The sequence below is a fragment of the Anser anser genome, assembly GCF_964211835.1.
Source record: "Anser anser genome assembly, chromosome: Z".
NCBI classification, from domain to species: domain Eukaryota; kingdom Metazoa; phylum Chordata; class Aves; order Anseriformes; family Anatidae; genus Anser; species Anser anser.
Window position 1 is genome coordinate 73,992,306 of NC_139723.1, and position 25,833 is coordinate 74,018,138.

General features: G+C 37.7%; 2 protein-coding genes across 6 annotated transcripts in view; one reads left to right on the plus strand and one right to left on the minus strand.

The window, feature by feature from the left end:
- RICTOR (RPTOR independent companion of MTOR complex 2) overlaps positions 1 to 12,023 on the plus strand; it is an 80,930-nt gene extending 68,907 nt beyond the window's left edge. Inside the window, exons 32-38 of the mRNA XM_083818456.1 lie at positions 1,160 to 1,337; positions 2,558 to 2,642; positions 3,925 to 4,158; positions 4,972 to 5,124; positions 5,901 to 6,024; positions 6,953 to 7,091; positions 7,261 to 12,023. Of these exons, the coding sequence (XP_083674582.1) occupies positions 1,160 to 1,337; positions 2,558 to 2,642; positions 3,925 to 4,158; positions 4,972 to 5,124; positions 5,901 to 6,024; positions 6,953 to 7,091; positions 7,261 to 7,335 (988 nt within the window). The 3' untranslated portion in view covers positions 7,336 to 12,023. The remainder of the gene's footprint in view (positions 1 to 1,159; positions 1,338 to 2,557; positions 2,643 to 3,924; positions 4,159 to 4,971; positions 5,125 to 5,900; positions 6,025 to 6,952; positions 7,092 to 7,260) is intronic.
- A 181-nt stretch (positions 12,024 to 12,204) lies between these two features.
- Positions 12,205 to 25,833, minus strand: part of OSMR (oncostatin M receptor) — a 32,437-nt gene continuing 18,808 nt past the window's right edge. For 3 of the 5 annotated variants that reach the window (XM_083818484.1, XM_083818485.1, XM_083818486.1), the window contains exons 7-18: positions 25,245 to 25,411; positions 23,991 to 24,127; positions 22,550 to 22,706; positions 21,946 to 22,022; positions 21,306 to 21,528; positions 20,494 to 20,694; positions 19,672 to 19,773; positions 19,062 to 19,241; positions 17,517 to 17,681; positions 15,948 to 16,026; positions 15,598 to 15,670; positions 12,205 to 14,228 (exon numbers count right to left, since the gene is read on the minus strand). In XM_083818484.1, coding sequence (XP_083674610.1) covers positions 13,779 to 14,228; positions 15,598 to 15,670; positions 15,948 to 16,026; positions 17,517 to 17,681; positions 19,062 to 19,241; positions 19,672 to 19,773; positions 20,494 to 20,694; positions 21,306 to 21,528; positions 21,946 to 22,022; positions 22,550 to 22,706; positions 23,991 to 24,127; positions 25,245 to 25,411 — 2,011 coding nt within the window. In that variant the 3' untranslated portion in view covers positions 12,205 to 13,778. The remainder of the gene's footprint in view (positions 14,229 to 15,597; positions 15,671 to 15,947; positions 16,027 to 17,516; positions 17,682 to 19,061; positions 19,242 to 19,671; positions 19,774 to 20,493; positions 20,695 to 21,305; positions 21,529 to 21,945; positions 22,023 to 22,549; positions 22,707 to 23,990; positions 24,128 to 25,244; positions 25,412 to 25,833) is intronic. The other 2 variants (XM_083818488.1, XM_083818487.1) reach the window with 2 other exon arrangements.

Genomic DNA, 25,833 nt, shown 5'->3' on the forward strand with positions numbered 1-25,833 from the left:
CTGAACAGCAACCAACCCATCAGTGTGTTTTTATCAAAAATCCAAACCACAGCATCATACAAACCTCTCTGAAGAAAATTAACTGTATCCCAGCCTAAGTCATGACAGTGCTGTAATAATTCTTATGTGCTGTGCATAGTTAGTATTTTTAATATTTGTCTTCTTACCTTTTCAATTTTAATTCTTTTTTTTAACATAAGCCATAATATGACTTTCTAGGTGTAGTTTGTTTTTTTCCTTTTAAAACCATTTTGTGTAGGAAAGGTGATGAAAAGGAGAAGTTTGTCATGGCATATTAGCGCCTATATGGTCATGTTGGAGTAGGAAGTTTTATTCCACTGCATAGACAATCTGCTTTAGTTCAATTAACAAGAAAGCATTTATAGGTCTTTAATCTTCAATGAGAACTAAAATGAGAGGTGGCCATGTGAGACTTTCATTACCAGGATTCTGATCTGCACTGAGGGACATGCTCTCCAACCTCCAATCTCCTGTCTCATTTTCCCAGCCTATTTTTTTGTTTGTTCCTCCAGTTACTTGTCACAGTCACCACTGCTCACTGTGCAGCCTCAAGTTTGTTCTTCATACTATTAAGTTGACTAAATTCATCTTCCACACTTAAAAGTCACCTACTGAGTCTCCTTTAGAGTACAGGAAAAAATGTTCCTTTTTTGTGTCTCTGGTACCTAGCATGTCCATTCTTTGCATTTGCAGGAATGTGCCTGCTTAGGTCTGAGTTTGTGAATATCCAGTAAAGGTACATTCTGTGTATAGATAGGTATGCTCTAAAAATGAGACTTTTAGCAGTTCAAAAGGCTACATCTTCACTGATTTGTTTCTGGATTATACATTTGCAAAGACTGAAGCTGGAGAAGGCTTCTACAGGGTTGTTTTTACAAGGTTGGCAGCTTCTTAAGTTTCATCCAGATATCTTTCAGGTCCATGTCCCAGGGCCCAAAGATCACAGTTTTTTACCCTAGGAACTGCCAAATGATGCAATACAACATGAGACAGTACAAAAATGAGCCTAAAGCTTAAGAGTAACAGGCTCTGGGTTCCACAATGGGAAGGTGAGGGGTAGTCTTTGTGACCGCAGTCCTTCTAATCTGTAATGTGCAAAAAATGGCAGATCAAGATTATTATTATTTTAATGTTACAGGTTCATGAAAGCTTTAAGTTATGCTTCATTAGACAAAGAAGATTTATTAAGTCCTATTAATCAAAATACGCTTCAGCGTTCCTCTTCTGTTCGCTCCATGGTTTCTAATGCTACATATGGAAGCTCTGATGATTACATTGGGCTTGCTCTCCCAGTGGATATCAATGAAATATTTCAGGTATGTATGTGATAACATAGTGGGTTTGTTCACACTTTCTTACTGAAAGGTAATGAACAGTTGCATTTCCATTAGAATAGATCAGATATATAGAAAGAGAACAGGATGTGGTACTCTTAAGGAATGCGTTTTGGAGAACAAGAGTTTCTTTTCTAACCCTGTTAACAGAAAAGCAGTAGTCTGAAAAGGGCTAGTCTGTTTTGTGTTATTAGACAAATAACAACAGAATAGGTTAGAAGAGCATTAAACAATATTAGCATGAATATACTTGCATGGAATTTTACTTGGCAGCTAGTTTTTATACTGAAATTAACATAGTCTATGGGCATTTTTAATATCTCTTTAGCCAACTAGTAGATAACTAGTTCAACTAGCCAACCAGTTCATTAGTCAACTATAAATTGTGTGTGTAATCCCACAGTAAACTTTCTGCTACAGTGATTTTGATCTAATGTGACTCTATTAGTATGTATATCATCATAGTATTAAATTGTATTGCCTTAACTTCACAGGTATGTATCTTTAACTTAAAAACTGATTACTTCGATGTCTTATCATTTGCCTTTCTCTCTCTGCCTAGTTTAAATACATTACAATTTAACAGTGATGCATGATAATTTTTATTCATTTTAATATTCCGTTACATAATTGTCAAAGACAGGACATGGTCAATGTCACAGGTAAATTATTGTCTTTCTCATTTTTAGTTTATTTAATCTTTGCATTTCATACCTCGATTCCGTTTTACGAATTGTAAAAATTTCCGAAGATAGAGCAAAGGCAAGATCTTCTATCATACTGGTTTGTTTCCTCTGTGAAATGACTTTCTCTTTTTCCTTCACTCTTTATGGTGTATTTATGTTGCTTCAATTCTACAGCATTTTACAGGCAACATTTAAATGGCCTGGGTTTTCTTACTTTGCTCTCCTGAGATCTCCAGTATTGTAGAGATCATTAATAGTCACTTCTGGGTCACTAATTTTCTTACAGCCTGTCACCACTGTTTGTCTCTTTGCTTTCTTTTTATAAGCTTTGATTATTACATTTTCATTCACAAATGTATGCTTTTTGTTTTCATTGGCATTTCTTTAGTACTCAAGGCCCCTTCTTCATTTCATCCTCTAATTTGATCTTTTTCCTGAAATTGTCCTCACAAAATCTTTTTCCTCTGGGTATGATTATCACCCATGCTAATTTTTATTATCACCTGACTATACCAGGTAAAGGAGACTCCATATTTCCAGAAGAAAACTACACCTCCATTTGATGACCGTGGAGCTAGGGTCTTTGCACCTGATGCAGGAGGTATTGTTTTTGTTCCTCTTTTGTACCTTTCTTTATTTGTACATGCGTTGTTTGGGGTGGGATGTTGGTTTGACTGTTTTTCTTTACAGAGAAGGTTATTTGAGAGCTGTGTTCTGGATTTAGGGATACTGGACCATTAATATCATTTGTGTAGTTCAAGATAATGCGCTGTTGTTTCAACATGAACTTGATCTAATAAATTGAAGCATGTCTATGTATCTTTGACTGTAATATGAGCTAATGCTAATTGAGGGAAGACTGGAAGCAACAGTGCATTAGAGGAAAAAAAAACAAAATTTAAGCTAAGAAAGAAAAATATAATGTCAAATAGAAATTGAGCTATTACATTTTGACTCCCTTTGATTACACGTGAGTTTTTAGGAACAATAAAGCTGTCGCGTATATTTTGGAAAGTAAATTTTGTCTTTGTGTTGTTTCCAAGACAGTTTATCAGTGGAGATGATGAAACATAGTACAACAGAAGTGCAAGTGCTCTGTTATTCTTGGTCTGTTCTGGAAAGGGTTTTCTTTCTACTTCAAGAGCAGACAAAAGTCTGTAGGGCATCAATATGTGTCTTTTTAGTAGGGCAACTTAAAACATTGATACTGATTCTAAAGTAGTACAGAATAACTGTAGTCCTACTTCTTAGTTAACTGCACTTTTTATTACAAGATTATTTGAATATCTTTTTTTGTGTGTTTTCAGTATAATATATAAAGCTGATTTTCCTGAAAGTGTGTTTCTGTAGTTTGAGTTTTGTTGTAAAATAACTTTCATTCAAAATTGTGTATGTTGGTACTTTCCATCCAAGAAAGAGCCCATCACTGAAGTTTCTTAGTCCTGTTTCTACATTACTGGGTCGAGTTTCCTGCTGTTACAGGCACTAAGTTAGTGTTTTTAAATTGTTTGTTTTCATTTGTTTGTATCATTTATACACCTGGTATATTCTACCAGTGTTGTTTGATACAATGAAAATTTATAACATATGGGTGTTACTATTGTTGATACAATGTTGGAATTGACCGTGCCTTCGTACAGTAGGTGTTTAGAGGTTGAGGTCTATCCTTTGCAACATTCTGTTATATAGTATTTAGCTGAGACTAAAACACGATGTTCATTTCTGGAATGCTATGGCAAATCTTGGGAATTTAACTATTAAAAAAAAAAAGGTTTAGATCTTTCTAGATCTTCCACTCTTCGCCTTAACAGGGGAAATTTAATTTAAAGAGTGTTCTATTAACTATTGGTTGTGTTTTTTTCCTGATATCTGCCTATCTACAGGTCTTCCATCAGGTACAGGTGATGTAGTCAAAAGTCCTTTTCAGATGCTCCGACAGCAGATCAGTCTCACAGAAATAATGAACACCAGCCGTTCTGATGCCTCCCAGTTTTTAGAAAATACAGAGGATACTGGGCTACAGGAGCACACAGATGAAAACTGCCTTTATTGTGTCTGCATTCAAATTCTGGGTTATCAGCCTAACAACAAAGTGAACTCTTCATATACTCGTACAGGTTAGTGCTTCTTTTGGGGAAGTGTGATAAAACTGAATGAGAAAGCTCTGGCTTGTTCATCTTTTTTAGTCCTCAAATGCCATGTGGAGATTACAAGAGAGCCAGGGCCAGGCTCAGAGTTGCAAAGCCAAAAAACAGGAGGTCATGGACATATGCTGTAGGGAAGGAAATTCCAGTTGAACATAAAGGGGAAAAACTCTTCACGATGTAACCTGATCTAATTTTGAAGTGAGCCATTCTTTGTTAAACGGGTTGAACTAGGCTAGGTGGTCTCCCAAAATCCTGTCAAACCAATGTGTTTTTTTTTTTGTGGCTTCATTAATGCACAAAAACTTAAAAGTTTGGATTTTATATTCATCTTTTTGCATCCAAAATGTCAAAGGCTTTGTGTAGTGAAACTTCCCAGAATAATCCTTGATTGTTACACCTTTCTGTTGAAGTCAGAGCCCATTCTGCATGACCTGTGACAATTATATGCACAAATTCTTAGTTCATATACAAAAACCATCTCTCTTATACAAAAAAGCATAGATATATCAATAAGAGCTCTACATGTGAATGCATTTTTTTAGACTTCTGTCAGTGCATAAGAGTTGGTTATTTTTACCAAAGAATTTTAAGATTCAAAAAGTGATTTAAAAACATTTTTAGCATGCTTTGTCTAAAATCTAGTTTTCATCTCTTTTATATGTTGACATTTACCATACTTAGTGCATCAGAGTATTGCATACCTAACATTGCTGAAAAGTATGAAAAGCATTTCAGGTAAGGAAAAATACAAATAACAAAGATGTGACATCTTATTTCTGTCAGATTTTTCAGACATTCCATATACTGACTGGTGTGGGCAGACCATACACAATCACTTAGATGTGCATTCCTCCAAATTTTCTGGAATTTCAGGCTGTAGTGATGCAGTATCTCATGGTTCGGCTAGCAGCACCAAAAGTACAGAACTTGTACTAGGTAAGTTTGAAAACCTTATATTATTAGAAGCTATAGCTCTTAAAGTATTTTTAAGTGTTATGAAAGAATCATACTTTATTTGTACTTACTGCAATAATGTCCATTACTCAAAAACAAACACCAAACAACAGGAAACAAACCACCTATAGATGCCCTAATCATTATACAGGAAGATAGATGCATTGCCTGTTATTATGGCAGATGGAAGGACATACTTTAAAACTGTTCTGCTTATGCCGTACAACATTTTGCAGGTAATTAAACAGCTCTGTGTCCTACCTTGCAATCAAAATGATTTTTTTACCTAACTGTAGGAAAAAGTTTTTAAAAACAAAATTACCAAATTTCTGTTAGAGAGAGGTTTTGTTTCTAGACTTGAGTTTTCTGTTGTGAATTATCATAACTTGTTATGAAGTAGCTGGTTGCTAGCTTCTAGGATTTGATACAAACAGAAGTTTTTTTTTTACCCCAGCAACATGCTCTAGTGATAGAGACAGTGCTGTAGCTGAATCTCACAGTGAGTCTTCAGTTCTTCCACGTCTCACAGAATTTATGAAATGCTAGTTTATCTTGAAAAAAAATCTTATATTAATTTCTTTAATTTTAAGTTTTAATTAGAATATTTATTGGTAGTTCATAATATATATGTAAATCTGTGCACATGTGTGTATGTATGTGCGTGTATATAAAATGCCAAAACAGACTTGTGTGGCATAAGATTAGCATAATCAAAGACTTCCTGCTTGAACTTCGTATGGTTGAATTTATTTTTCCAGGAGTAAAATCAATCCCAGATGATACACCAGTGTGCAGAATACTTCTGCGGAAAGAAGTCTTACGTTTAGTAATCAATTTGAGTAGTTCAGTGGGAACTAAGGGCCATGAAACTGGACTCCTGACGTAAGTTAAATATATTTCAAATGTTTTGTCAGTATTTAGTTGTATGTATTTTCTAAGTCTTCTGAGACAGTGGTTCACCTTATTCTGACTTTTCACAATCCTGTCAAGCAGGTATTATTGTGGATTACTGGAGATAGCTGAACGTAGTGTAAAAGCTAAGGAAATTATTTTCCTTATATTTTTTGCTCTATCTTCAATGTCTTACTCTTGCCCACTCTTCTTCAAATCAGTAATTTAACTGTAACGATGTTTCATTGTAAACTCAGTATGTCCTGCATCTTTGAAAAAGAAACAGTAACTAATTCATGTTTATTTGAGCCAAGTAAGATATATCAGGTAACCAGAGTGACAATCTGAAAGTAACTTCTTGAGAAACACAAATCTGCTTTAAGCACTAGTGTAACTACTGGCATTAATTTGTAGGCAAAACTAATGTTAAAAATACAGGAATAATATATATGTACTAAACAGTATAATAAGTGTAAATTTCTTGACTAGTGATGTTGAAAACCATCAGACAGCTGCTAAAAGAAAATTCAGTAGTGTTCATTTTACTTACAAAATACAGGTATTAAGTTAGACTTTCCATATTTATTTTTAGTATTGTTGTACATGTGGGTGTGTTGTTTTTGATATGCTGTTCTCTTTCAAATTCTACTGTTAGCCTTGGTGATCTCAGATACTCTGTACAACTTTCAAAGTATATGTTCTGTTTCATCTCATCAATATAGATTTCTTCCAGTTAGGTAGAAAATCATGCTGTCTATTCTGATTTTTCTTCATTCACCAGATCCAGAATTTATAATGTCTTATTAGTGAAGAGTTCTAGTTTGTTAATGATGACAATCAAAACTTAATTGAACGGTTTTTAAAAATATGATGGAAATCTGCTCAGGACTTTTAAAATTCTGTTTTTCCTGTTGATCAGAATTAAGGAGAAGTATCCCCAAGCATTTGATGACATATGCCTTTACTCTGAGGTGTCCTACTTGTTAGCACATTGTACATTTCGACTCCCATCTCGAAGGTTCATTCAGGAGCTATTTCAAGATGTGCAGTTCTTACAAGTAAGTGGAGGGTTGAGATGCTTTGAATTCACCAAAATGTGCCAAAGGGGTGCAGGTTTCATGTTCTGAGTAATAAATGTTTTCAGGCATGTATTAAAGAAAACCATTTTGTGATGTCATTCTGGTAAAATCTCTAACAACATTAATACTTCATCTGTCTGTCTTTTAGATGCATGAGGAAGCAGAGGCTATTTTAGCAACACCAACAAAACAACCTGTAATTGATGCATCAGCTGAATCCTGACGTCTGTCTCACGCAGTGCATTGCATACAGACTTTCTGAAATCCTCAGACAACCGCTGATTGACTGGAAAATAAAGTTTGGAGTATCATCTTCTAGACCGTTCCAGAAGCTACTGGTACCTGAAGAGTGAACCGATAACTTTCTTCCTCAACCAACTGCCCCAGTCTTTTGAGCCCTTTGGGGATATATTAAACATTACCATAGTTCTAATAATAGTAATTACCAGAATATGCAAGAGCCGAGCACTGAACACCTCCACAAGTTTTCATTTCATTTTTTACCATAAATTCAAAACAACAACAACAAAAAAACACAGAGACATCTTATATGATTGACTTGATTGACTTCTAATTCTGTTCCGGAGAAGCAGAATGATGCCTTGCTTTTTGTTTTTTGCTTTTGTTTTTTTAAACCCCAGCATACCAGGAGTTGGTGAGATGAGGGTGCATTCCGTTGTCAGCAATGGGGAGCCATGCTGTGATCATGGACACCAGGGGATAAATGTTAGCTCTTCTCTGTTGGCTTTTGTACTGTTTGTAACACTACTATGGGGATTTGTAACTTCAGACAGAAAGAAAAGCCTCTGTGAATCTGAGGTTTCCTTTAAGTTATTTTAATATTACTGTAGTTGTAAGTCATTTTATTAGCAGTCTCTCCAATTTCATTGCATTTACATATATGTATCTTATCTGAACCAGTTAAGGATTTTCACTACAGTTTGATTTAAAAATAACAAATCATTTAAAGCTAAAATGCTGGAATCAAATTGTTTTTCCTGAATGATATGCATGTATTTGCAGTTACTACACTCATGCTCATATAGTATGAATGTTGGTCTTATTCTTAACTAAAAACCTTTAACAAGCATGATTTGTATCAGATAAATGAATATTGTATAAACTAAACTTGAAGACATTAATCATTGCTGCTTTTGTGAAAAGATGTAATATGAGCAATTTTCGAAGTTCCATGGAAAGAGCCTTTTGTAAAAACAAAGGCTTGATTGAATTTTCAGTGGATGAGTAATCAAGCATCAGATAGTACTAATAATTGTAGTGAAAAGCCTTAAGTACAAATTTTGAAGCAGCAGAACTTAAAATTTTATATTGGTGTTTGAGACTTGTTGAAAAAGTTACATAATACAGTGACTGTTAATGAGTAAAACAGTTGACTATTACGCTACTAGTGAGGTTTCTAAAGTAATGAGTGCAAGCTTAATGAAAAAAGTAGAAGTCCCCATCACTCATCATGCATCTAAAGATTCAGAAGCCTTTGTACAAAGGGTAATATAAATATATGCAAATGTGTATATATATACAGTAGCATGGCCACCTTTGTTAGAATGCCTGTAATAGAAGGGGTTGCCCTTTGATTTTGATATAGGTGAATAACTCAGCTGGACTGTACTAAGTAGGACGTATTTTTATCCATTCACTTTTACCATTTTTTATAATCGTTGATTAATACATAAGTGAAAAATTTATCCTGATACTCATAATCCCGTTCTTACTAGCTATGCTACTGAAGATTTCAGTCAGTTGTCTTGTGAACAGTAAAACATTATTCCCAGTGAAATAGGAAATTTACTTGCTCTTATTGGAAATTTTATCTTGCCACATAGGCACTGCTTTGCAGATATCACTTCACTGAGTTTTTATGTGCACTGTATGCCATCAGGGTCTCATAAAGCAGATCTGTTTAGTTGCTGCTCATAGCAAAATCTAATTCCTGAGACTGTCGTTTCACGAGTTCCCACTGAAAGAAGGAGCAAAAAGAAACCTATTCAGATCTTTTGTGGTCAGTGACACAAATAAATGTCTACATGTCAAGACATGTTTGAAATGTTCTGAAAACATACCACACCAGTAACTATTGGACTTCTCTGGTCATAAGGAATAAATGCTTCTGTAAAACCAAAATCTGTCAAAGTAGACCAAATAGTGGTATATACTCCAAAGGAAATAATGTAGTTTTCCCAAAAATGGGGCTGGTGTATCTTATACCGTAGTTTCAAACACTACCTCAGTTAGGCTAGAGTATGAGATTTGTTTTAATAACTAGATGGGGTTACATCAAACAACTCCATGTTATTTTTCTGCATTTAAGCAAAATAAACAAGTTTTATCGCCGGTATTTGAATAAAACACCCTTGTTCATTTGTTACCAGTTTAATAGCACTTAAAGTAGAAAGCGCAATAGGAAGGCCTCTGAAAAAGGTAAGCAAAAGCAACGTCAATATACTTTTGAAAGCTTCTTCATCTTACTTTTTTCTGAAATACTCGCTTGTTTGGGGATCTATGACAACAGAAACTTGATGTAGGAATTACTGCTGCAAATACAGTTTAAATGTTTTTTCTAAAAGTGTATGAGTGTCAGTAGATTTCAACATGTACGCATAAAGGATGTAAAGTCTGTACATAACATACATTTCTAGAATTAATTTACATTAAGCTCACATTAGTGTTTCATTTTAATTGGCAAATGAAGGGATACTATTACTGAAGGAATTTGATATTGGTCTAGTTATAAACTGTGAATTTCTAATTCTATCAATTTCTTTTTTAAAATATCCCTTTTAAAGTTCTTAGTTTGGAGCTTTATTTGCTTCATGATAAAACTTCCCAAAAAAATAAGTGCATATATTAATCCTAATAAAGAATTCTTCCATGTTTCCTAGAAAGGGTAGGAAGGGAAGCTGACAGACCACCCACTTCATATTTTTCCAGTCCTAATGGTTTGGGATATGGTCAGACAATTGGTAAAGCAGATAGTGCTCATTGACACTGTATAGAAATTCAGTTTGCTGTGGCAAAGAAAACTCCTGACTGATGGAATATGCTAATACAGAATATTCAGACAGGTCTGAGGTGAAAGCCTTCACAGAAAGAAGAGCCTGACTATGAAAACAGTGGAATTTAGCCTACTAAATTATCTGGCTTGCTTTCTTGGTTGTCATTTACAGTCAGTGAAAAGGGATGGTGCTTTCCAAAGGGCAGAGATCTTACTAAAGCACTCTGAATTATTTCCTGGAGGACCTGTTTCTCTCCACTGAGTGGGGAGGAGAACAAAGCTAGGTGGTGTGAGTATCCTTTTGGAGAAAGGGATGTTTTTGGTATCTGAAATTGAGATGCTGAATGCTCCCAGCTGTCATAAATTGTAGATGGTCAGGCTTTGAGGTACTTAGCCTATGTGCTGGACCCCTGGCATCTTGTACTGGAGACAGTCACTTTTCCTCATATGACAGTTCTTATATTCGATTTGACATATGTACCTGGAAGGTGCTCTCTTTGTTTTCTTCGTTGTCGGATGTTTTTTCTCCCAAGTCACAATGTTCAGTAGTTAAGGGTGAGGTGGTTGGCACAGTGAGGTAAGCTGCCTTATAAACATTTTAAAAGGAGTAAGACTACCACTCATCTTTTTGTTATGTTTTAAATATGTCTTGAATGAGGGAGTTCTAACTTGCACTGAGAAGATTTAAAAAAAAAAAAAAGTATAGCACTGTCACTGATTCACAGTGCCTGAAGAGAAGGATAGCTATTTTGAGAAATGCTTCCAAAGGGTAGATAATTAAAGCACAGTGAGAGATAAAGAGTTGTTCCTGCTTCTTAGTCTATGTTCTTGTCTTGGTATCTGGTTTTTTGGACTTCAGGAATCTTATGTTAGCTTGTGAGTATGAGCTCAAGCTGTGGAGTTGAGGTGCAGGAATTCATGTCAGGCTTTGGAGCAGTTCCAAGCTCTCTGTTCTCCTCCCACAGGGCTGCACCAAAGTCCTGTTACTGGGTGCTTTGCTGTGGAGCCAGTTGAAAGCTTCTAACTTTTTTACTTTTAAGTTCTATCTACTGCTATCATGTGCATATTAAAGGTGTGTACAAGGTGAGAGTAAAATCTGGGAACTATAAGAGACCTTTGGGAACATGCTAGAAACCATGTCTGTATCTTGGTAGAAGCTCCATCTTTTTTTTGTTGTTGTTTAACTCAGTTCTGGTTCCCTGGATAGTTCTTTTCAAGTAAAGAATGTGTATTTTCTTTGGATTATTTTTGTAACGTAGATTGATAGCAATGCCACAGCATGCAGAAATTGCACATTTTGCTTGAATTGCTTTGTAAACTACACTATTTAATTTGAGAAATGTAATTTATGCCAAAAAGTGTAACATGCCATTTCGCCACTGAATGAGTTTTTTCAGCACAAGATGCAATGTCTTAGGAGGTAAAGGCAGATGTTTTATAGATTTAATTGAAAAATTGTTCCTATACTGGGCTGTCAGCATCCCTAAAACTGCATTACAAGAGATAATGTAAATTAATCATTCTGAGGAGGGGTGGGGATCAAGGAAACTCTCAAAACTTATTCTCCCTGTTTCACATTGTCTTTTTTTATTTAGTAATACGCTGCTACATATTGGGAGGTTCTAGTGTTTGTAGGTCACTGAACAGACATTGAAATCTGATTTATATTGTATACCTGTAACATAGAAAGAAAAAGTATTTATATATTTTCCGTAAGAATATTGCATTGAGCTGTGTATAATTTAAACAGAGGCTTGTCCCAAAATGGTATTGCCCACCTTGATTTTTTTGTGTTTTTTTGTATAGTGTGTACAGTTCATGTCTATGGGCATTAGAAGCCTTCTGAAGCGTAATCTTATCAAAGGGATGCATTGTTAATAAAATGTACTTAAACTTCTTATAGTTGTTCTGGTCTCATATGTACGTCTCAGCACTAGGAATGAGTTGGAACTTTATTTATATTTGTAAGTTACTAATTAACTAGAACAACCTGAAGCTTTCCAACTAAACATTTTTTTGTCAAAAGTATATTTTACATTTTTACTTTAAGATGTCTTGTAAAAATAGAGGGGACTCTAATAGTTTGTAACCATATTTATTTAAAAATTTTGAGTACTGATAGAGACTTAGTTACTTTCCATTGTGATTTTCATACATTTTAAGTGTTAGCATTTCAACAACAGCTGCAAAAGTTGAATTATAAACAAGACAGAAAACTTTATATCTTTCATTTTTAATTCCTTTTCAAGCACTAGTACAAGACAGGTGTTTAAACGAAACAAAAAAAATACATGTCTCTCTACCCTTACGTCAAAAATATTTTTCTAATTGGTAGTTCTAGTGCCCTGACTGCCCCCTTTAACCTGCACAAAGGCTTTATCCCCCTTGGAACAATTTGTTCCTGTATTTTACAGCACAGGCAGTTTCAAGAAACAGCAGCCATCAGGCCCAGCAAGTAGAACATTTTATAGATAGAGGTGGTAACCTCTTCTCATGTCTCCAAGCAGAGCAGTACCTGGTAAACTGTTGCCTTGCCTCCAGATTATAAAATGCCTTCAGTGGAGGATCTCCCCTGGAGTGACCAGGGGAGCCACTTCTGCTGGAGCTGAGATGGGAACTCCTGAGGGGGCCACAGTGTCTCACTGCACTACGAAGGCAGTGCTGGCTGCTTCACCTCCACCCCCAATATCCCGCCCGTTTACTCACTCTGCTGAATTACTGCAGCCAAGCTACAGCAGCTCAGCTCAGATGTAGGAAATCATGCCTTGTTAGAGCCATCCCCTCTGGCATGACTAACCTGCACCATGCTGAAATTTAAAATGAAACTTAATCTTGACTTCTTGAGTTTCTGTATCAGAATTCCTTATACATGTAGCTCTTGATATAGAATATCTTTCAAGCCTTTTTTAATACTACTTTTTGAAATGAAGGTCTTTCAGATACAATAGTATCTAGTCTGCTTCATTAGAAATGTACAGTTTTTAAAAATCATAATGGAAGACCAAGTTTACCTCAGCCTACTGTATGGATTCTGGGAGTTATAACAAATCTATGGTACTCGATTCCTTTTCTGCAAATGCTGCAAGATAAAAAGTGTAAGTATCAAAAGGAATGTTTTGGTAAGTTTTAAAATTACAGCTAGCATGTCTTTCAGTGCTAGCTAGAGGAAGATTTTTTTTTTTAAAACATGCAAACAGCAGTGGAAGATCTAACTGATAGGGATCCTGCATATGATGTTCTTCAGAAAGGGGATTGATTTATGTATGCATGACTACTGTGTCTACTTACCTACTTGTCTGGAGTTTGCTAAGTGCAAGTGTTAATGCTGGAAAAGGTTATGTGCCTTAGTAACACCTCTGCAAACAGCTGCTCTGCTAGAAAAGTGGTTCCCTCTGCTTGTTATAGGCCATGCAACATTGGCTTGCAAATTTTACATAATAACAGTAATTTGTGTTCAAACTATAGTATGCATCACTCCAGTGCAAAGTTGGTGTTTTTGAACTAGTCCTGAACCAACAGCTTTGAACAGTTAACAGAAGTAAGGCATCTGGGCTTGTGAAAGCCTCTGTCAAAAAGAGAAGCTGCAGTGGTTTCAGAAATTCCTGTTTTCATTTTGTAACCCAAACATCAGATAGACGATCAAAGAGGGTACATCAAAGCCTCCTCCCAATGCAGTGTACATCTGTTTGTGAAATATATCTCAAATTGGTCTTCCTGCCAGCTGCCTCTCTGGGTGATGAGGGAGCATCATCATTCAAAATACTGAGGTAGTACTGGGGCTGGTATAGCACTGCTGACACTTCTGCCTTGCTGGTTTCTAGTGTCTCTGGCAATTGATAGGGGTCAGATTCAACTGCAAGATGAGAAGAATAAGCCAAATTTTCAAACCAAGTATGAGTCTGTGGTGTAGGTGTGGATGTAAAGTTCCTCTTTTCATTTTCATTATGATAATCCCAGGAAGAATTGTGAATGTCAGTCTTATCTTCTGTTGGCGTTGAAGACATCAGGCTCTGTAGATGTAATTTCTGGGCTTCAACCTTATTATCCACTGCCAGGGTGTCAGGCGTGCAGTCACTTATTTTTAGAACTTTCTCAGACCCAATCTACAGGAGAAACATAACAAAAAAAATTACTTAATGAAATAAGCCTAGAGTAAAGGAAAGTGAGTAATTACTTCAAGCACTTCTAAAATTACCTTATAGATTTTCTGAGTTTGGATTTTTCATATAAACCAACATAATGGAAAAATGTACAAAATGTTTGATGGAAGATGGATTTTATGTGAAATTTATCAGAGTATTTCTGATACAGAAGGAAACATCATTGGAATGGCAGAGAGGGAAGTGCCAGAGCTCCCAGCCCTGGAGGCATTTAAGAGACACATCCATGACACTGAAGGGACAGGGTTTAGTGATGGCAGTTAGCAGGCCAGGCTGATGGTTGAACTTAATAAAAACTATTCCAACCTAGATGAATCTATTATGTCCCTCTATTTTAAAGACTTTGTCAGTGTTTTTAATCTGTGCAGTTTTTAAGTAAGTGTGAAAAAAGGGGAAGGCAGCAGCCTATGGCTTATGTTTTAGACTTCTCCCGTTGTGTGGAATGAATAGCAGCAGCAGCCACCACACTTGCCAGGGTGAGGCACACTCATTGTTTTGTTACTCTCATTTTACACACGGTGTTGAGGCAGCAGCTCCTGGCTCAAGGGCCTGCAGGGGAAGATGATGGCCTTCTGCCATTTCCTCCCTGCCAGATCTGTCAATGCCTGTCAGATGCTCTCAAGGACCATCAGGTGGATCAATTACCACGCTCTCCTGTACCTTACAGTAGGTGACACATGCATCAGGATGGGTGGACGGACAGCATTCACAGGCTGCATGCAGCAAAGTGCACCATGATGCGGTATGGTCTGCTGAGTTCAGACAGTGCTGTGTTTTGAACAGTAATACTGAAGAAGCACCTATTCTATCAAAAAATTTCGTTTACTGTTTGATTTGTATGATGGCAGGCTCTGATTTGTCTCTGGGGACAGCGAGAGGACCCGAGGGAACGGCATGGAGCTGGGACAGGGGAGGGTCAGGCTGGGGTTTAGGGAAAGGTTCTGCACCCAGAGGGTGCTCGGGCACTGGGACAGGCTCCCCAGGGCAGTGGTCACAGCACTGAGCTGCTGGAGTTGTTTGGACAACGCGCTCAGACATAGGGTCTGATTTTTCAGTGGTCCTATGTACAGCCAGGAGTTGGACTCAATAACTCTTGTGGGTCCATTCCAACTCAGACTAAGCTATGTTTTTGGTTTCACTTTTTGCAGTAACAGACTGCAGAATATAAACTGATCACTAAATTTTCCACTAAATTATGATAAGTTATATTAATTTCTGTATAATGAGTATCACTCATTTTGTATGTAGCCATCAAAGGAAAACCTTCATTAATCAAGAATGCAAAAATTAAAAATATTTTTAGTGGCCTTACCTTAAACTCTTTGAATGACAGCACTTTGCTTTTGTTAGGACTAGGTATTACAGGACAGCAGCACTCCTTCACCCTGGAAATAAGACAGCAATACAACTGAGTTTTGTTTTCTCATCAAAGCACATTCTACCAGCAGAAGCAACACACAGATGTGCACAGGAACAGATGTAAATGATGAGTGTCTCATAAATGCTGCAAGCCAAATATTTCCAATGTCCACACAGACAGACAGTCAAAGGAAAAATGAATGGGGCCTTACAACAGGCTGGGAGCAACAAGTGGCAGCTGCGGCTTGTGAATTACAGCAGTTGCGTTCTCTGGCTACAGAAATAAAATGCATTGTAACTTACCACTTCATCTTCCAGACGCATATAGCTACTATTAGTGAAGGAACTATCACTAGCAGGACTAGAAGGTACATCACGTCTGCTGTGAAAGAAAAATACTTTAAAATCTTGTTTTCTACTTCTCACCTGTTATAGTCTATACAGCCTGATTTTCTGGAACAAAAATACCATCAATATGGGATATGGGGCCACAAACTCAGCAGTGAAATTATGTGTTCTGTGGTTGCAATATATTTTGGCTGTAAGGTCTAGGATACAACTGTATGTCTTTGGATATTGATTACCACAATTTAAGTATTACTAGATTCCTTCATTTTGCACTCAAGTTGGCTTCTTAATTCTAACTGTAAATTTTCAAGAGCTAAAGAGTAGTAATCTCACTTAACTATTTGTTAAATCTGGTTTCCTCCCAGATTTCCAAAGACTTTTTTTTTTTTTTTTTTTTTTTACAGTGAGGCAAGGTTGACATAAACTCTGTACCTATAACAAGATAGACACCAGCACTGTTCCTCTTCTAGGATTTATACTGACATAATCTCTGTATTTTTAATTCTGGTTATAAAACACAGCCTTAGAAAATGTTTTTCACAAATGCTTCAGGCCACTACATGCAGGCCCGTACAAAGAACAAGTGCTCTCTCCCCATTTGCGCTGGCTCCTGCCATCTTGGCCTGTCAGCCAACTTGTGTGTCCCTACCACAAACCACAGCAGGAAAAGAAACATGTTACATTCTCCTTTTTATCTTTCCTGACTTACTTAAGCCAGTACAAATGTCTGTATCTGCACAAAAGAAGGCTGGAGCATGGAAGCTGGAACACAGGTGCAAGAGGCAGAACTGCCTCTGTGAGGGAGCCATGAGCATTTAGACACCTTTGCTGGTTAGCATAAAACACGCAGTGTCCTTGCATGAGTCAACACCTCATCTTTCCCTCCCCATCCACCTTCACTCCAGGCAAGTTTTTCAAAATGAGATATTTCCAATTTGGGTTACAAGTCTCACGGCTGACTACTGAGTGGTGTTTTCAAGAGAACAGAACTACAGCCATGTAATTTCCTGCTCTGCTTTTATCTGCCCAGTCAGTAAACTACAATACTCAAACCAACAGCCCTCTTACTGGCTTATGAAGGAATTAGCTTGGCAGGGGATTTAAAGACTGATGAGAATAACAACCAGCATTAGAAGTTCAAGAGTCTGTACAGAAATTCTCTATTTGCACTCAGGTCTGTAGTTTTTCCCATAGCAGATAACGACTTAAATTGAAATGCAACTCTTCAATGATCTAACAAACAGGACTCACTAGTCCTGCAAATCTGCATGCATTATGCTGCTTCCAAGAAGGATATGAGATTTAAATGTCATCGTAAATTTCTTTTTATTCTAAATTAAAGAAGTAGCTACTTCAAAGTACCAAAATGTCATGATGGCACGCGTATTTCATTTCTCAATTAGATCCTTTCTCAAGTGCATTGAAAATTAAATGGTTTTCCCTTGAGAAAGGAAGGTCATTCTAACCTCAAACATCCTCCGACCTTTCTTCTAGGAGAAAAAAGGTCTTACTGCCAATACTTACAGTCAAATGGTGTGTCTATGTATGTGAAGTTAAGCTCGGGAAACTCTCCTCCTCCAGTGTATGCTACAACTGCTAATTTGTATTTCGTGTTTGACGTTAGGTGTTTCACAGTGTATCTCCTTTCTTCTGGGTTTTCGATTGTGTATTTACATAGCACTGAGCCATCTAAAATGAAACAGATGTTACAAATCAGCTTAACCGAGTTTGCTAAACCACTGAAATAACAGAACATTTAGTTTGCTTTCTTTGTAATCTGCACACTTTCTTCTGAGAAAGATAGTCATCCTGACTCAGTGCTGCTGGGCTGGGCTCACATCCCTCCTAACTGGACTCTTGCAGCATTGACCGTCCTGTGGTAGACCACCTAACAACCTCCTGTCAGAAGCTGCAACTGTATTTCCATTTCCTCTTACTATAGCTTGATTTGGTTTTTAGGCTTTTTTTTTTTTTTCCTGGAATCTGGTAGCCCTTAAGCTTAGGTGAAGTTTTTTCAAGATAATTGAAAGCAAGAAAAATCTGCCTCAAAAACAAAAGAAAACAAAAACTCCTTATTGTGCAACTCCTAGACCCCTGGGAGAGAAGGGTTAGCTTATTTCCTGTTTTCAGTCACACTCTTTATCTGCCAGATCAGGCAACTGGAAAACAGCAAATATTTGATTTAAACACTTTAAGTCTAAGTGGGATTACTTGCAGAACTGTGGTACTTCAGTATTTAGTTTAGTTTTGGCAAGAACTTCATAATACTGCTCCAGTTCAACCTATGTTTTTCAGTTTGGTAATCGTCTGCCGAACAGAGGAATCAGAGAGGACATGACCCAACTAAAAGAAGAGGTAAGGAAAAAAAAAAAAGGGGGGGGGGGACAAACAAACAAAAAACACCTTTGGTTTTGTTTGAAAACATCTGGAAATTTTAATGCAAATTCATCTGGAGCAGTTTTGTGTGTGAAGCAAGAAAAACAGAAATAAAAAGTTGAACATGGTTTTGTGCCACCCCATGCCTTAGTTCTGCTGCCTGAGGAACTCCATGGTAGAGCACAGCCACAAATACTTTCATTATAAAGAAATTTAAATGGGGAATTTCCACTGTGATCCAATTCTGACTGACATAAATGGCATTCCATCTGTTTCTAAAAGCCTAGTAAAACTAACATGCTTCTTATGACTCTCATCCAAGCAGACCACAAACAGATGTTTTGGGAATTCTCCAGAACTCAGACTGCAAGAGGCAGAAACTGACTCCTCCTGCACAGGAGAATCTTTTCCCACAAGAATCCTTTCTGGAGCTCACAATAAAGTTGAAGGGATCTATGGAAAACAGGACAGGAGGCTACAGGTCTGTATAAAGCCAGGACCCTATTTCTGCCCACTAACACCTCAAACATGTGGGAGGAATCGAAAACAGCAGGTGTTGAAATCTATGCCTTACCTATGGGCCAATTTGCCTGCCTAATGTGAACTTGCCAAGAGTCTGCAGTATCAGCCACAAAAGTCTCTCACCTCTCTCAGTGACAGAACTTCCTAAATCAAATCCCAAGGCTCAGTTACCTGAATGAACATGTTTTTTGGATCCTTTCAAATTGCAATCCTCTTGCACGGGTGATACATAAATGTGGTAGCCTCTTAGAAAACCACGGTCTGTCTTGTTTGTGGGGCAAGGATCCCAAAATAGTGTAACTGCATGGTTACTCAGTTCAATGTTTTTCACCTCAGTGCAGAACTCGGGAGCTGGAAGAATGGAAATTCATATTACACTTGTCATTATCCTTTATGAATGTGTATTGTCCCACTTGAAAAAGTTCTAAATTCCCATGTGGTGTTTCTATCTCGCTCTTAAAATATGAACAAAGCCAAAGTGCTCCAAAAAATCTGCCACCTTCAGAGTGTTCACGTAGCCCACGTTATATGCAAAACAGTGACTGCTAATCGTCATTTAGTTTCGCTAGTCTGATGGGACTCAACATGTTAACTGCACTAGTCACATATCTTCTGTATTGGGCATGCAGATTGTTTTACAACTTGTAAATGTTTCTCTGATGATACAGAAACAACACAGCAATTACATGTCACATCTATTCAGATGAGGGCTGTGGAATCGCTCTGTTTGTGACAGACAAATTTAGCAAATACACAAACCCTAAATACACTGCCAACTTACGTTGCTCCTTGAGATAACCAGTCTTCTTCTCCAACAAGGAGGCTCTATTAGCAGCTGATCCATGGACACGAAAGTTGTATCTTACCCCCGGAACAAAAGCAGCTAGAAAAGAGTAGAACTGATTACAAAAATAGGTGAGGAGGCAGGTTACCCTGATGGCTTGTTTTGTTTTGTTTGTTTTTAATCAATTGAGGTGCAGTTTCTTTATTGCATACTGAAATGTGTTCTGTCAAATTTTGATCAAATGTGTTTCAATCCAAAGTGAAATCTCATCTGCAAGAGACTCTGGGAAGGCTGTATTCCCGCAGCTGCAAAAGTATATCATGGTGGCTTTCACATGGCCTGAAAGAACTGAGGTCAAATGGCCACCACTGAGATAAAATACACCCAACTGCTGCTGAGATGCTCTCTGTGCTACACTGAGAGCACTAAACCTCTCACTGTGTAGTGGGTGTTACCTTGCCTGAGTCTAAACTTCTCACCCATCTTATAGATAAGGCAGAGCTCCATTTTGTCTCTCTTCTGCTGAAACAGATTTTGAACTCCTTCATCAACACCACCATGCCCCTTCAAGACGTTACTTCAAGCTACTCAGAAGAGGTTTGCTAAAATATTGTTCTGATTTCCAGGGCTCAGTGGTGCTGACACATTTATGGTGTTTATTTCAGCTGCGGGGCAAAACGTGATGTCACATGCTATTACAGAACTGCACCTGCACTGCACAGACTTCAATATTCCACGGGTTTCCTAAATTCAAATAAAATCTACAGCATAAAAGAATTGCTCCACAGGCATCAGAAAGAAAAATTATTCTGCTTTCACCTGACTTGATTAGAGCACTGGAAGTGTTGGGCCCAAATCTCTCCCATTGCAAATCACAATGCTGTGACATCAGAAAGTTACACCAATCAATAACGTAACTGTCATACATAAGTCTGGGCTCCCAGGAAATCAAAATGCCATCCTCTGTACCATTAACCTTCTCTTCTTTAAGCTCTGAACCATTGAGCATTTTTTCAATGCCTAGGAATAAACAAAACAGAGTTTTTATTACTTTCCTGCAGGAGACCTGCAGAAATGAAGGTCAATATAGTTCCTGTGTTAAGCAGTTGTAATAATAATAAAAGGGTGGTGCTCCTTCTTGATCAGACATTTAGGCTCTTTCACCTGCTGAAAGCTGATCCCTTCATACGGTGAAAAACGACTTCTCAAAAATCATCTAGTAATTATTATTATCAGAAAAAGAACTCAGCTGCATAAACCTGGAGTCATAAATGGCATTCACAAGAGGCTAATCGCATGCACAAATTTCCCTGCAAGGAAGGCTGCTCCTTCGGGGCCCTTCCTGAAGGTGTGAGATGTAGCTGAAGGCTAACCACACTTTGCTCTGCAGAGACTCTCTGTGGAAAACAGACTTTCTGTTGTGAGGGATGGATCAAAGCACTTAAGCTTAATATGAACACAGTTACCACCATACAGGTCAAAATACAGTAATAATTTCCAGATAGCAGTGATTTCAGTTATCAGGCCTGGTTAATTTATTCCCCCAAGACGATGAATTACCTCTTCACTTATAACAAGTGCACATAAAACTCTGATAACAGAAATCTAGGTTTAGCTGAAAATACTCCTACTGTTACCCGTAGCTCCAGGGATGATCAGTATTGAAGGAAGTGAATAATTAACGTTGTTCTTTGCCATGATAGTGATTCTGTAGGGATGGTTATCAATGAAAATCCTTGTGCTATTATAGGCCGATGACAGGGAGATGCATTCAGGTTTAGATCTGTCTTCTACTTTTTCCCAGGTTATTTCATATGAAATACTTCTTCCATTTGCTCGAAATCCTGGTTCTTGCTAGGGAAAAAAATATGTGAGTAGACTCAAATTATGTAGCAAATTTTGCAGAAAAAAATGAGAGGAACAATTAGAACTCTAAGTAACTACTTTAATGTAATATTTCTGCAACAATATAGACACTTGTTTGCATACACGCATAACACATACTGGTTGAAATGGAAATGCAGTATCAGTAATATCATTTATCATGTTATAATGCTTGGTAAAACAGAAGTATACATGCCTGAAATGACAAGAAAGCACACCATCATACAGCTAAAAACATCCTGAAATAGGTTATAAGTAATATTTGTCTTGGATGACATTTCCATACTGAAATGCTATTAAGTGCACATAGACTTGTTGAAGTCCATGGGAGAAGTTTCCAACCCATTTATTAAGAGTTTTATTTCCATTTCTGTACCCATATCATACCTTCCAGAACAAGGTCACGTTCCGCCCCCTCAGAACTGGTGTAATTTCTCTCCAGATGTCCACTTTCCCTGATGGAGCTGGAATAAATACAGCAAAACAAAGATGTTCTAGGTGCAGAGAGAATATTTAATTGTTTGCTCCCATTTGAACAGATTCAGCCCCCAAAACCTCTCTTTCCCAATCACTCTCAGGTCTTGCCAAAACATTATCCTGTAACTTCTTGTTGTCTTCAAATCTTTTTTTTTTCCTGAATGCATGTGTGGTTCGTCTCCCTAAAAAAAAACTTTCTTTGCTTTCAGTTCCCAGATATTTGTTCCCATCACTGCACCATTCCTCTAGCCCTCACAGAACAATGTTACTCAGTCCATCCATCCTCCCAGTCATCTGGATTTCCCCCTGTCTACAGTGGATGAAATGGCAAAGACCAGTGCATACGATGAGAGTTGTTTACAAAGCCACCTTTTTAAAGTTTGCTTAGTGTGCTTCTGCTCTCATGTATGCAGTGGCCTCTGCTTTAGCAACACAGCAGAATAGTAGAAAATAACAAACAAGTCCCAAATGAAGAACATCTTTCAAGCTTCCCTTCTCAATACAACAGACATACCTGCTTCCTTTGTTCTGATGGTTTGGGTTTTGCTCCATTCACTCCATCTCCAGAAGTTCTTTGCTGCCCCACAACGTACTCTAGCGGTGTATTTAGTGTATGGCTGCAGTCCACCCAAGGTGATGCTGGTATGATGTAGCTGCGCAGTACCATTGTACTGCAAAACAGAACAGCTCATTTTGGCTTCATAAGCAACAGGCTTTTGTTTGAAAAACTAGTTCTACTTCTAGATACTACAATAGCCAGTAAATCTAGTCTTGGAGAAGATAACAGAGGAACAACAGTTTAAAAAAAAAAAAAAAAAAAGAGAGAAAAGAGAAAGAGAAAGAAAAAATATACACGAGATCCAAAGACTGGAAGATCCAAAAAGAGTTCTGCAAGCTGGCTGTATGTAATCATCTGAGTATGAGGCACTCACCACCAGTCAAATTAATACTGTTTACTTTAAAGCTGAGGGAATTTACTGGGACTTTGTTCTCATCTTATCTGGGTCTCTTACTCAGCTTATTTAAGTGGGATGCTGCTCTCGACATATGCACAGCTGCCTGTCTTTCCATTTCTCCCAGCCTTTTGCTTGCTCTCTCCTAAGAAACAGGGTGAGTTCCAGTAAGAGTCAAGAAGTGAGTATGCTTTTAAGCCTCTCATCTATACTGTCTCCTGCAATGGCCATCTGCAGCAATGATTTGATCTAACAGCTCTTAGGCAATACTTAAGACAGAGCACAGGTTGTTCCTGATCTTCATAATGCCCTTTAACACACTAAAGGCAAGCTACTCTCATAAGAAAAAGGCTACAAAGAAACCACAGTACACATGCAAAAAGTCAGTCAACTTCATTGTTTGTAAAAGAGGTGGAACAAGATGAGGAGCCTACTGAAACAATCTTCAAGGAGGTTGAAGAGAATGTAAAGAAAAACTGTTCTGGGGTTTCCTCACTAGAAATCATACACGCTACCATTAAGTGCAGCCAATAGTACAGAGAAAGCTCCTGGACTAATATCAAACAAGTGTGGTCCCTGAAGAAACCTCTCTACCATTTGTGTGTGTAAGACGACATCAGTTATAAAAACACAGAAAAAAAAAAAAAAAGATCTGCAGTAGTCATAACGACAGCAATTATACAGCCTATAATTGTTTTCATCTACTCCAGCAGATCTTGGAGTTAGAGGACATTCGGCAGAGGACAGAGCCATGTATGCAGACCAGCCACACCACACACTTCAGGCAGCAGCTTAGGCAGTGTTGGAAGTACGAACTAGTGCCAGCAACAGCTGGCCATGTGGGCCACACAATGCGCATCAAGCTTCGAAGCAAACAAAAAACAGACACATTAGCATGCTCACAAGATTTACAGTGTACTCATATTGCTGAGGAATTATTTTTGTATTTCAAGTCAAAAAGATTCTTGCTATGTTTTTGTGTATGAAATGCAGTTTTCATACCAGTTCTGCTTTCCCATTGGAATGGAGCACTTCAGTCTGACAAAAGAGTTCAATTCCTTTATTCTGATGGTTCCAATGTAACTTGATTTCTGTATCCGTGCATTCTTCCCACAGCTGGAAAGGTGGTAGGGGATAAACTGCCAAAAGAAAGTCTGTGTTAGCTCTTGTAAATCACAATATACACAAATGTATTTTAAGGTATTTCAGGTGAGCAATAAAAGCAAATATGAAATACAGTCTAAAATTTCTCTGCCAGTCTAGAAAAAGCAGATATAAATTAGTAAAAATTAATTTCAGAATTAAAATGTAATTCCTAAGGTCCTGGGCAGCCTGTTCTATAGGTGGCCCTGCTTGAACATGAGGGTTGGACGAGATGACCTCCAGGGGTCCCTTCCAATCTAAAATGTTCTGTGACTCTGTAAATGTTATACAAGTTATACCAGTTAAAAAAAAATAATAATAATAATAAATAAATAATGATAATAATAATAATAACAACAACAACAACAACAATACCTTGTGCCGACTTGGAGATATTTTAGAACATCATGAACAAAAGAAACAGTCAGAGACTTTTATTGCAAATGCAGTCAAATTCTATAATCCAGGGCCTGGATACTCTTCCACTTTCTTCCTGCTCCATTTCCTCCTCAAATAATCAAATAATCAACTTGCGTGTCTGAGAGACACTTAACAGATGGGGACATTTAACATAGTTTCGTAGAAGTCATGAGAAAAAATGTGTCTTGCAAAACTGAAATCAGTGTCTCTGAGGAAGGAAGCACTGCTAGAACGCATCAGTTACACCAGCAGCCTCCTGGCCCATGCGGCTCTCTGCTTCCGAACCTGGCAGAGCACATTGCCTCCTGCTTCTTCACACAGGCAAGGAGGCTGAAGGACCATGGCAGCACTGGGTTGGATGTGGTGGGGCCAAAGGACACAAAGAGGACTGAAGAGAACGGGAAAGACTACTGGAGATGCAGGAAATACCCAGGTGTTTTTAGGTAGGAATAGACAAGAACTTAAGGGACCTGGGGCACACTGCTGTACACGACAAGGAACCACAGCCGTAGTTACTACTCAGAGAATAACCTGCAACTGAAGAGACAGCAGAAAACTACAGCACAGAGAGAACTAATAAAACCTGAGAAAACAAAAAGACTTCTACTTCAAACTGGCATCCAGATTCTAAGATCAGAAGGAGGACAAGGCCTTCAACAAAGATCTTCAACAAAGAAATAGAAATGGCCTTACTTCTGTGAGTTACATCAAAAGCTTCCGTGGCAGTTTTCATTCCCAGTGCGTTTACAACAGTCAGTGTGATATTATAAATCCTCTGTTGGCCTATATCCCAAGAACATGAGCACTGCGAGGACTGCTCAGAACAAGTTACTGTGCATGGAACCAAGTTTTGGGAAAACCTATCAAAGAAGGGAGGGAGGAAAAGGGGGAGGGGGAGGGGGAGAGAGAGAGAGGCATTTTTCCATAATGTAGAATCAAGATAGATGTCAAAATCATTGATGCCCAACTAAAATATAGCATCTCAGAAAACAAGGCTAAATGTTAGTATGGGAAGCTACCCAGTTCCTTCCCCTAGCCCTCACTAAGATGAATATAGGTATCGTTACAATTAGACGAAAGCGTTCTTTAAATAAGTTTATCTTTTTAAGTTACAGGTAAATTGCTTTTAGGTATTTCATCACGGGGTTGCAGCTTTCTAAATTAAGGACTTGGTTTACTGAGAATTAAAGCCTTCACATGTCCACAGTCATGCTTTTAAATTAAATAGTAATTTCAGTGCATCTTCTAACCTTCCATTTTTAAATCATCATTGTATCCTCAG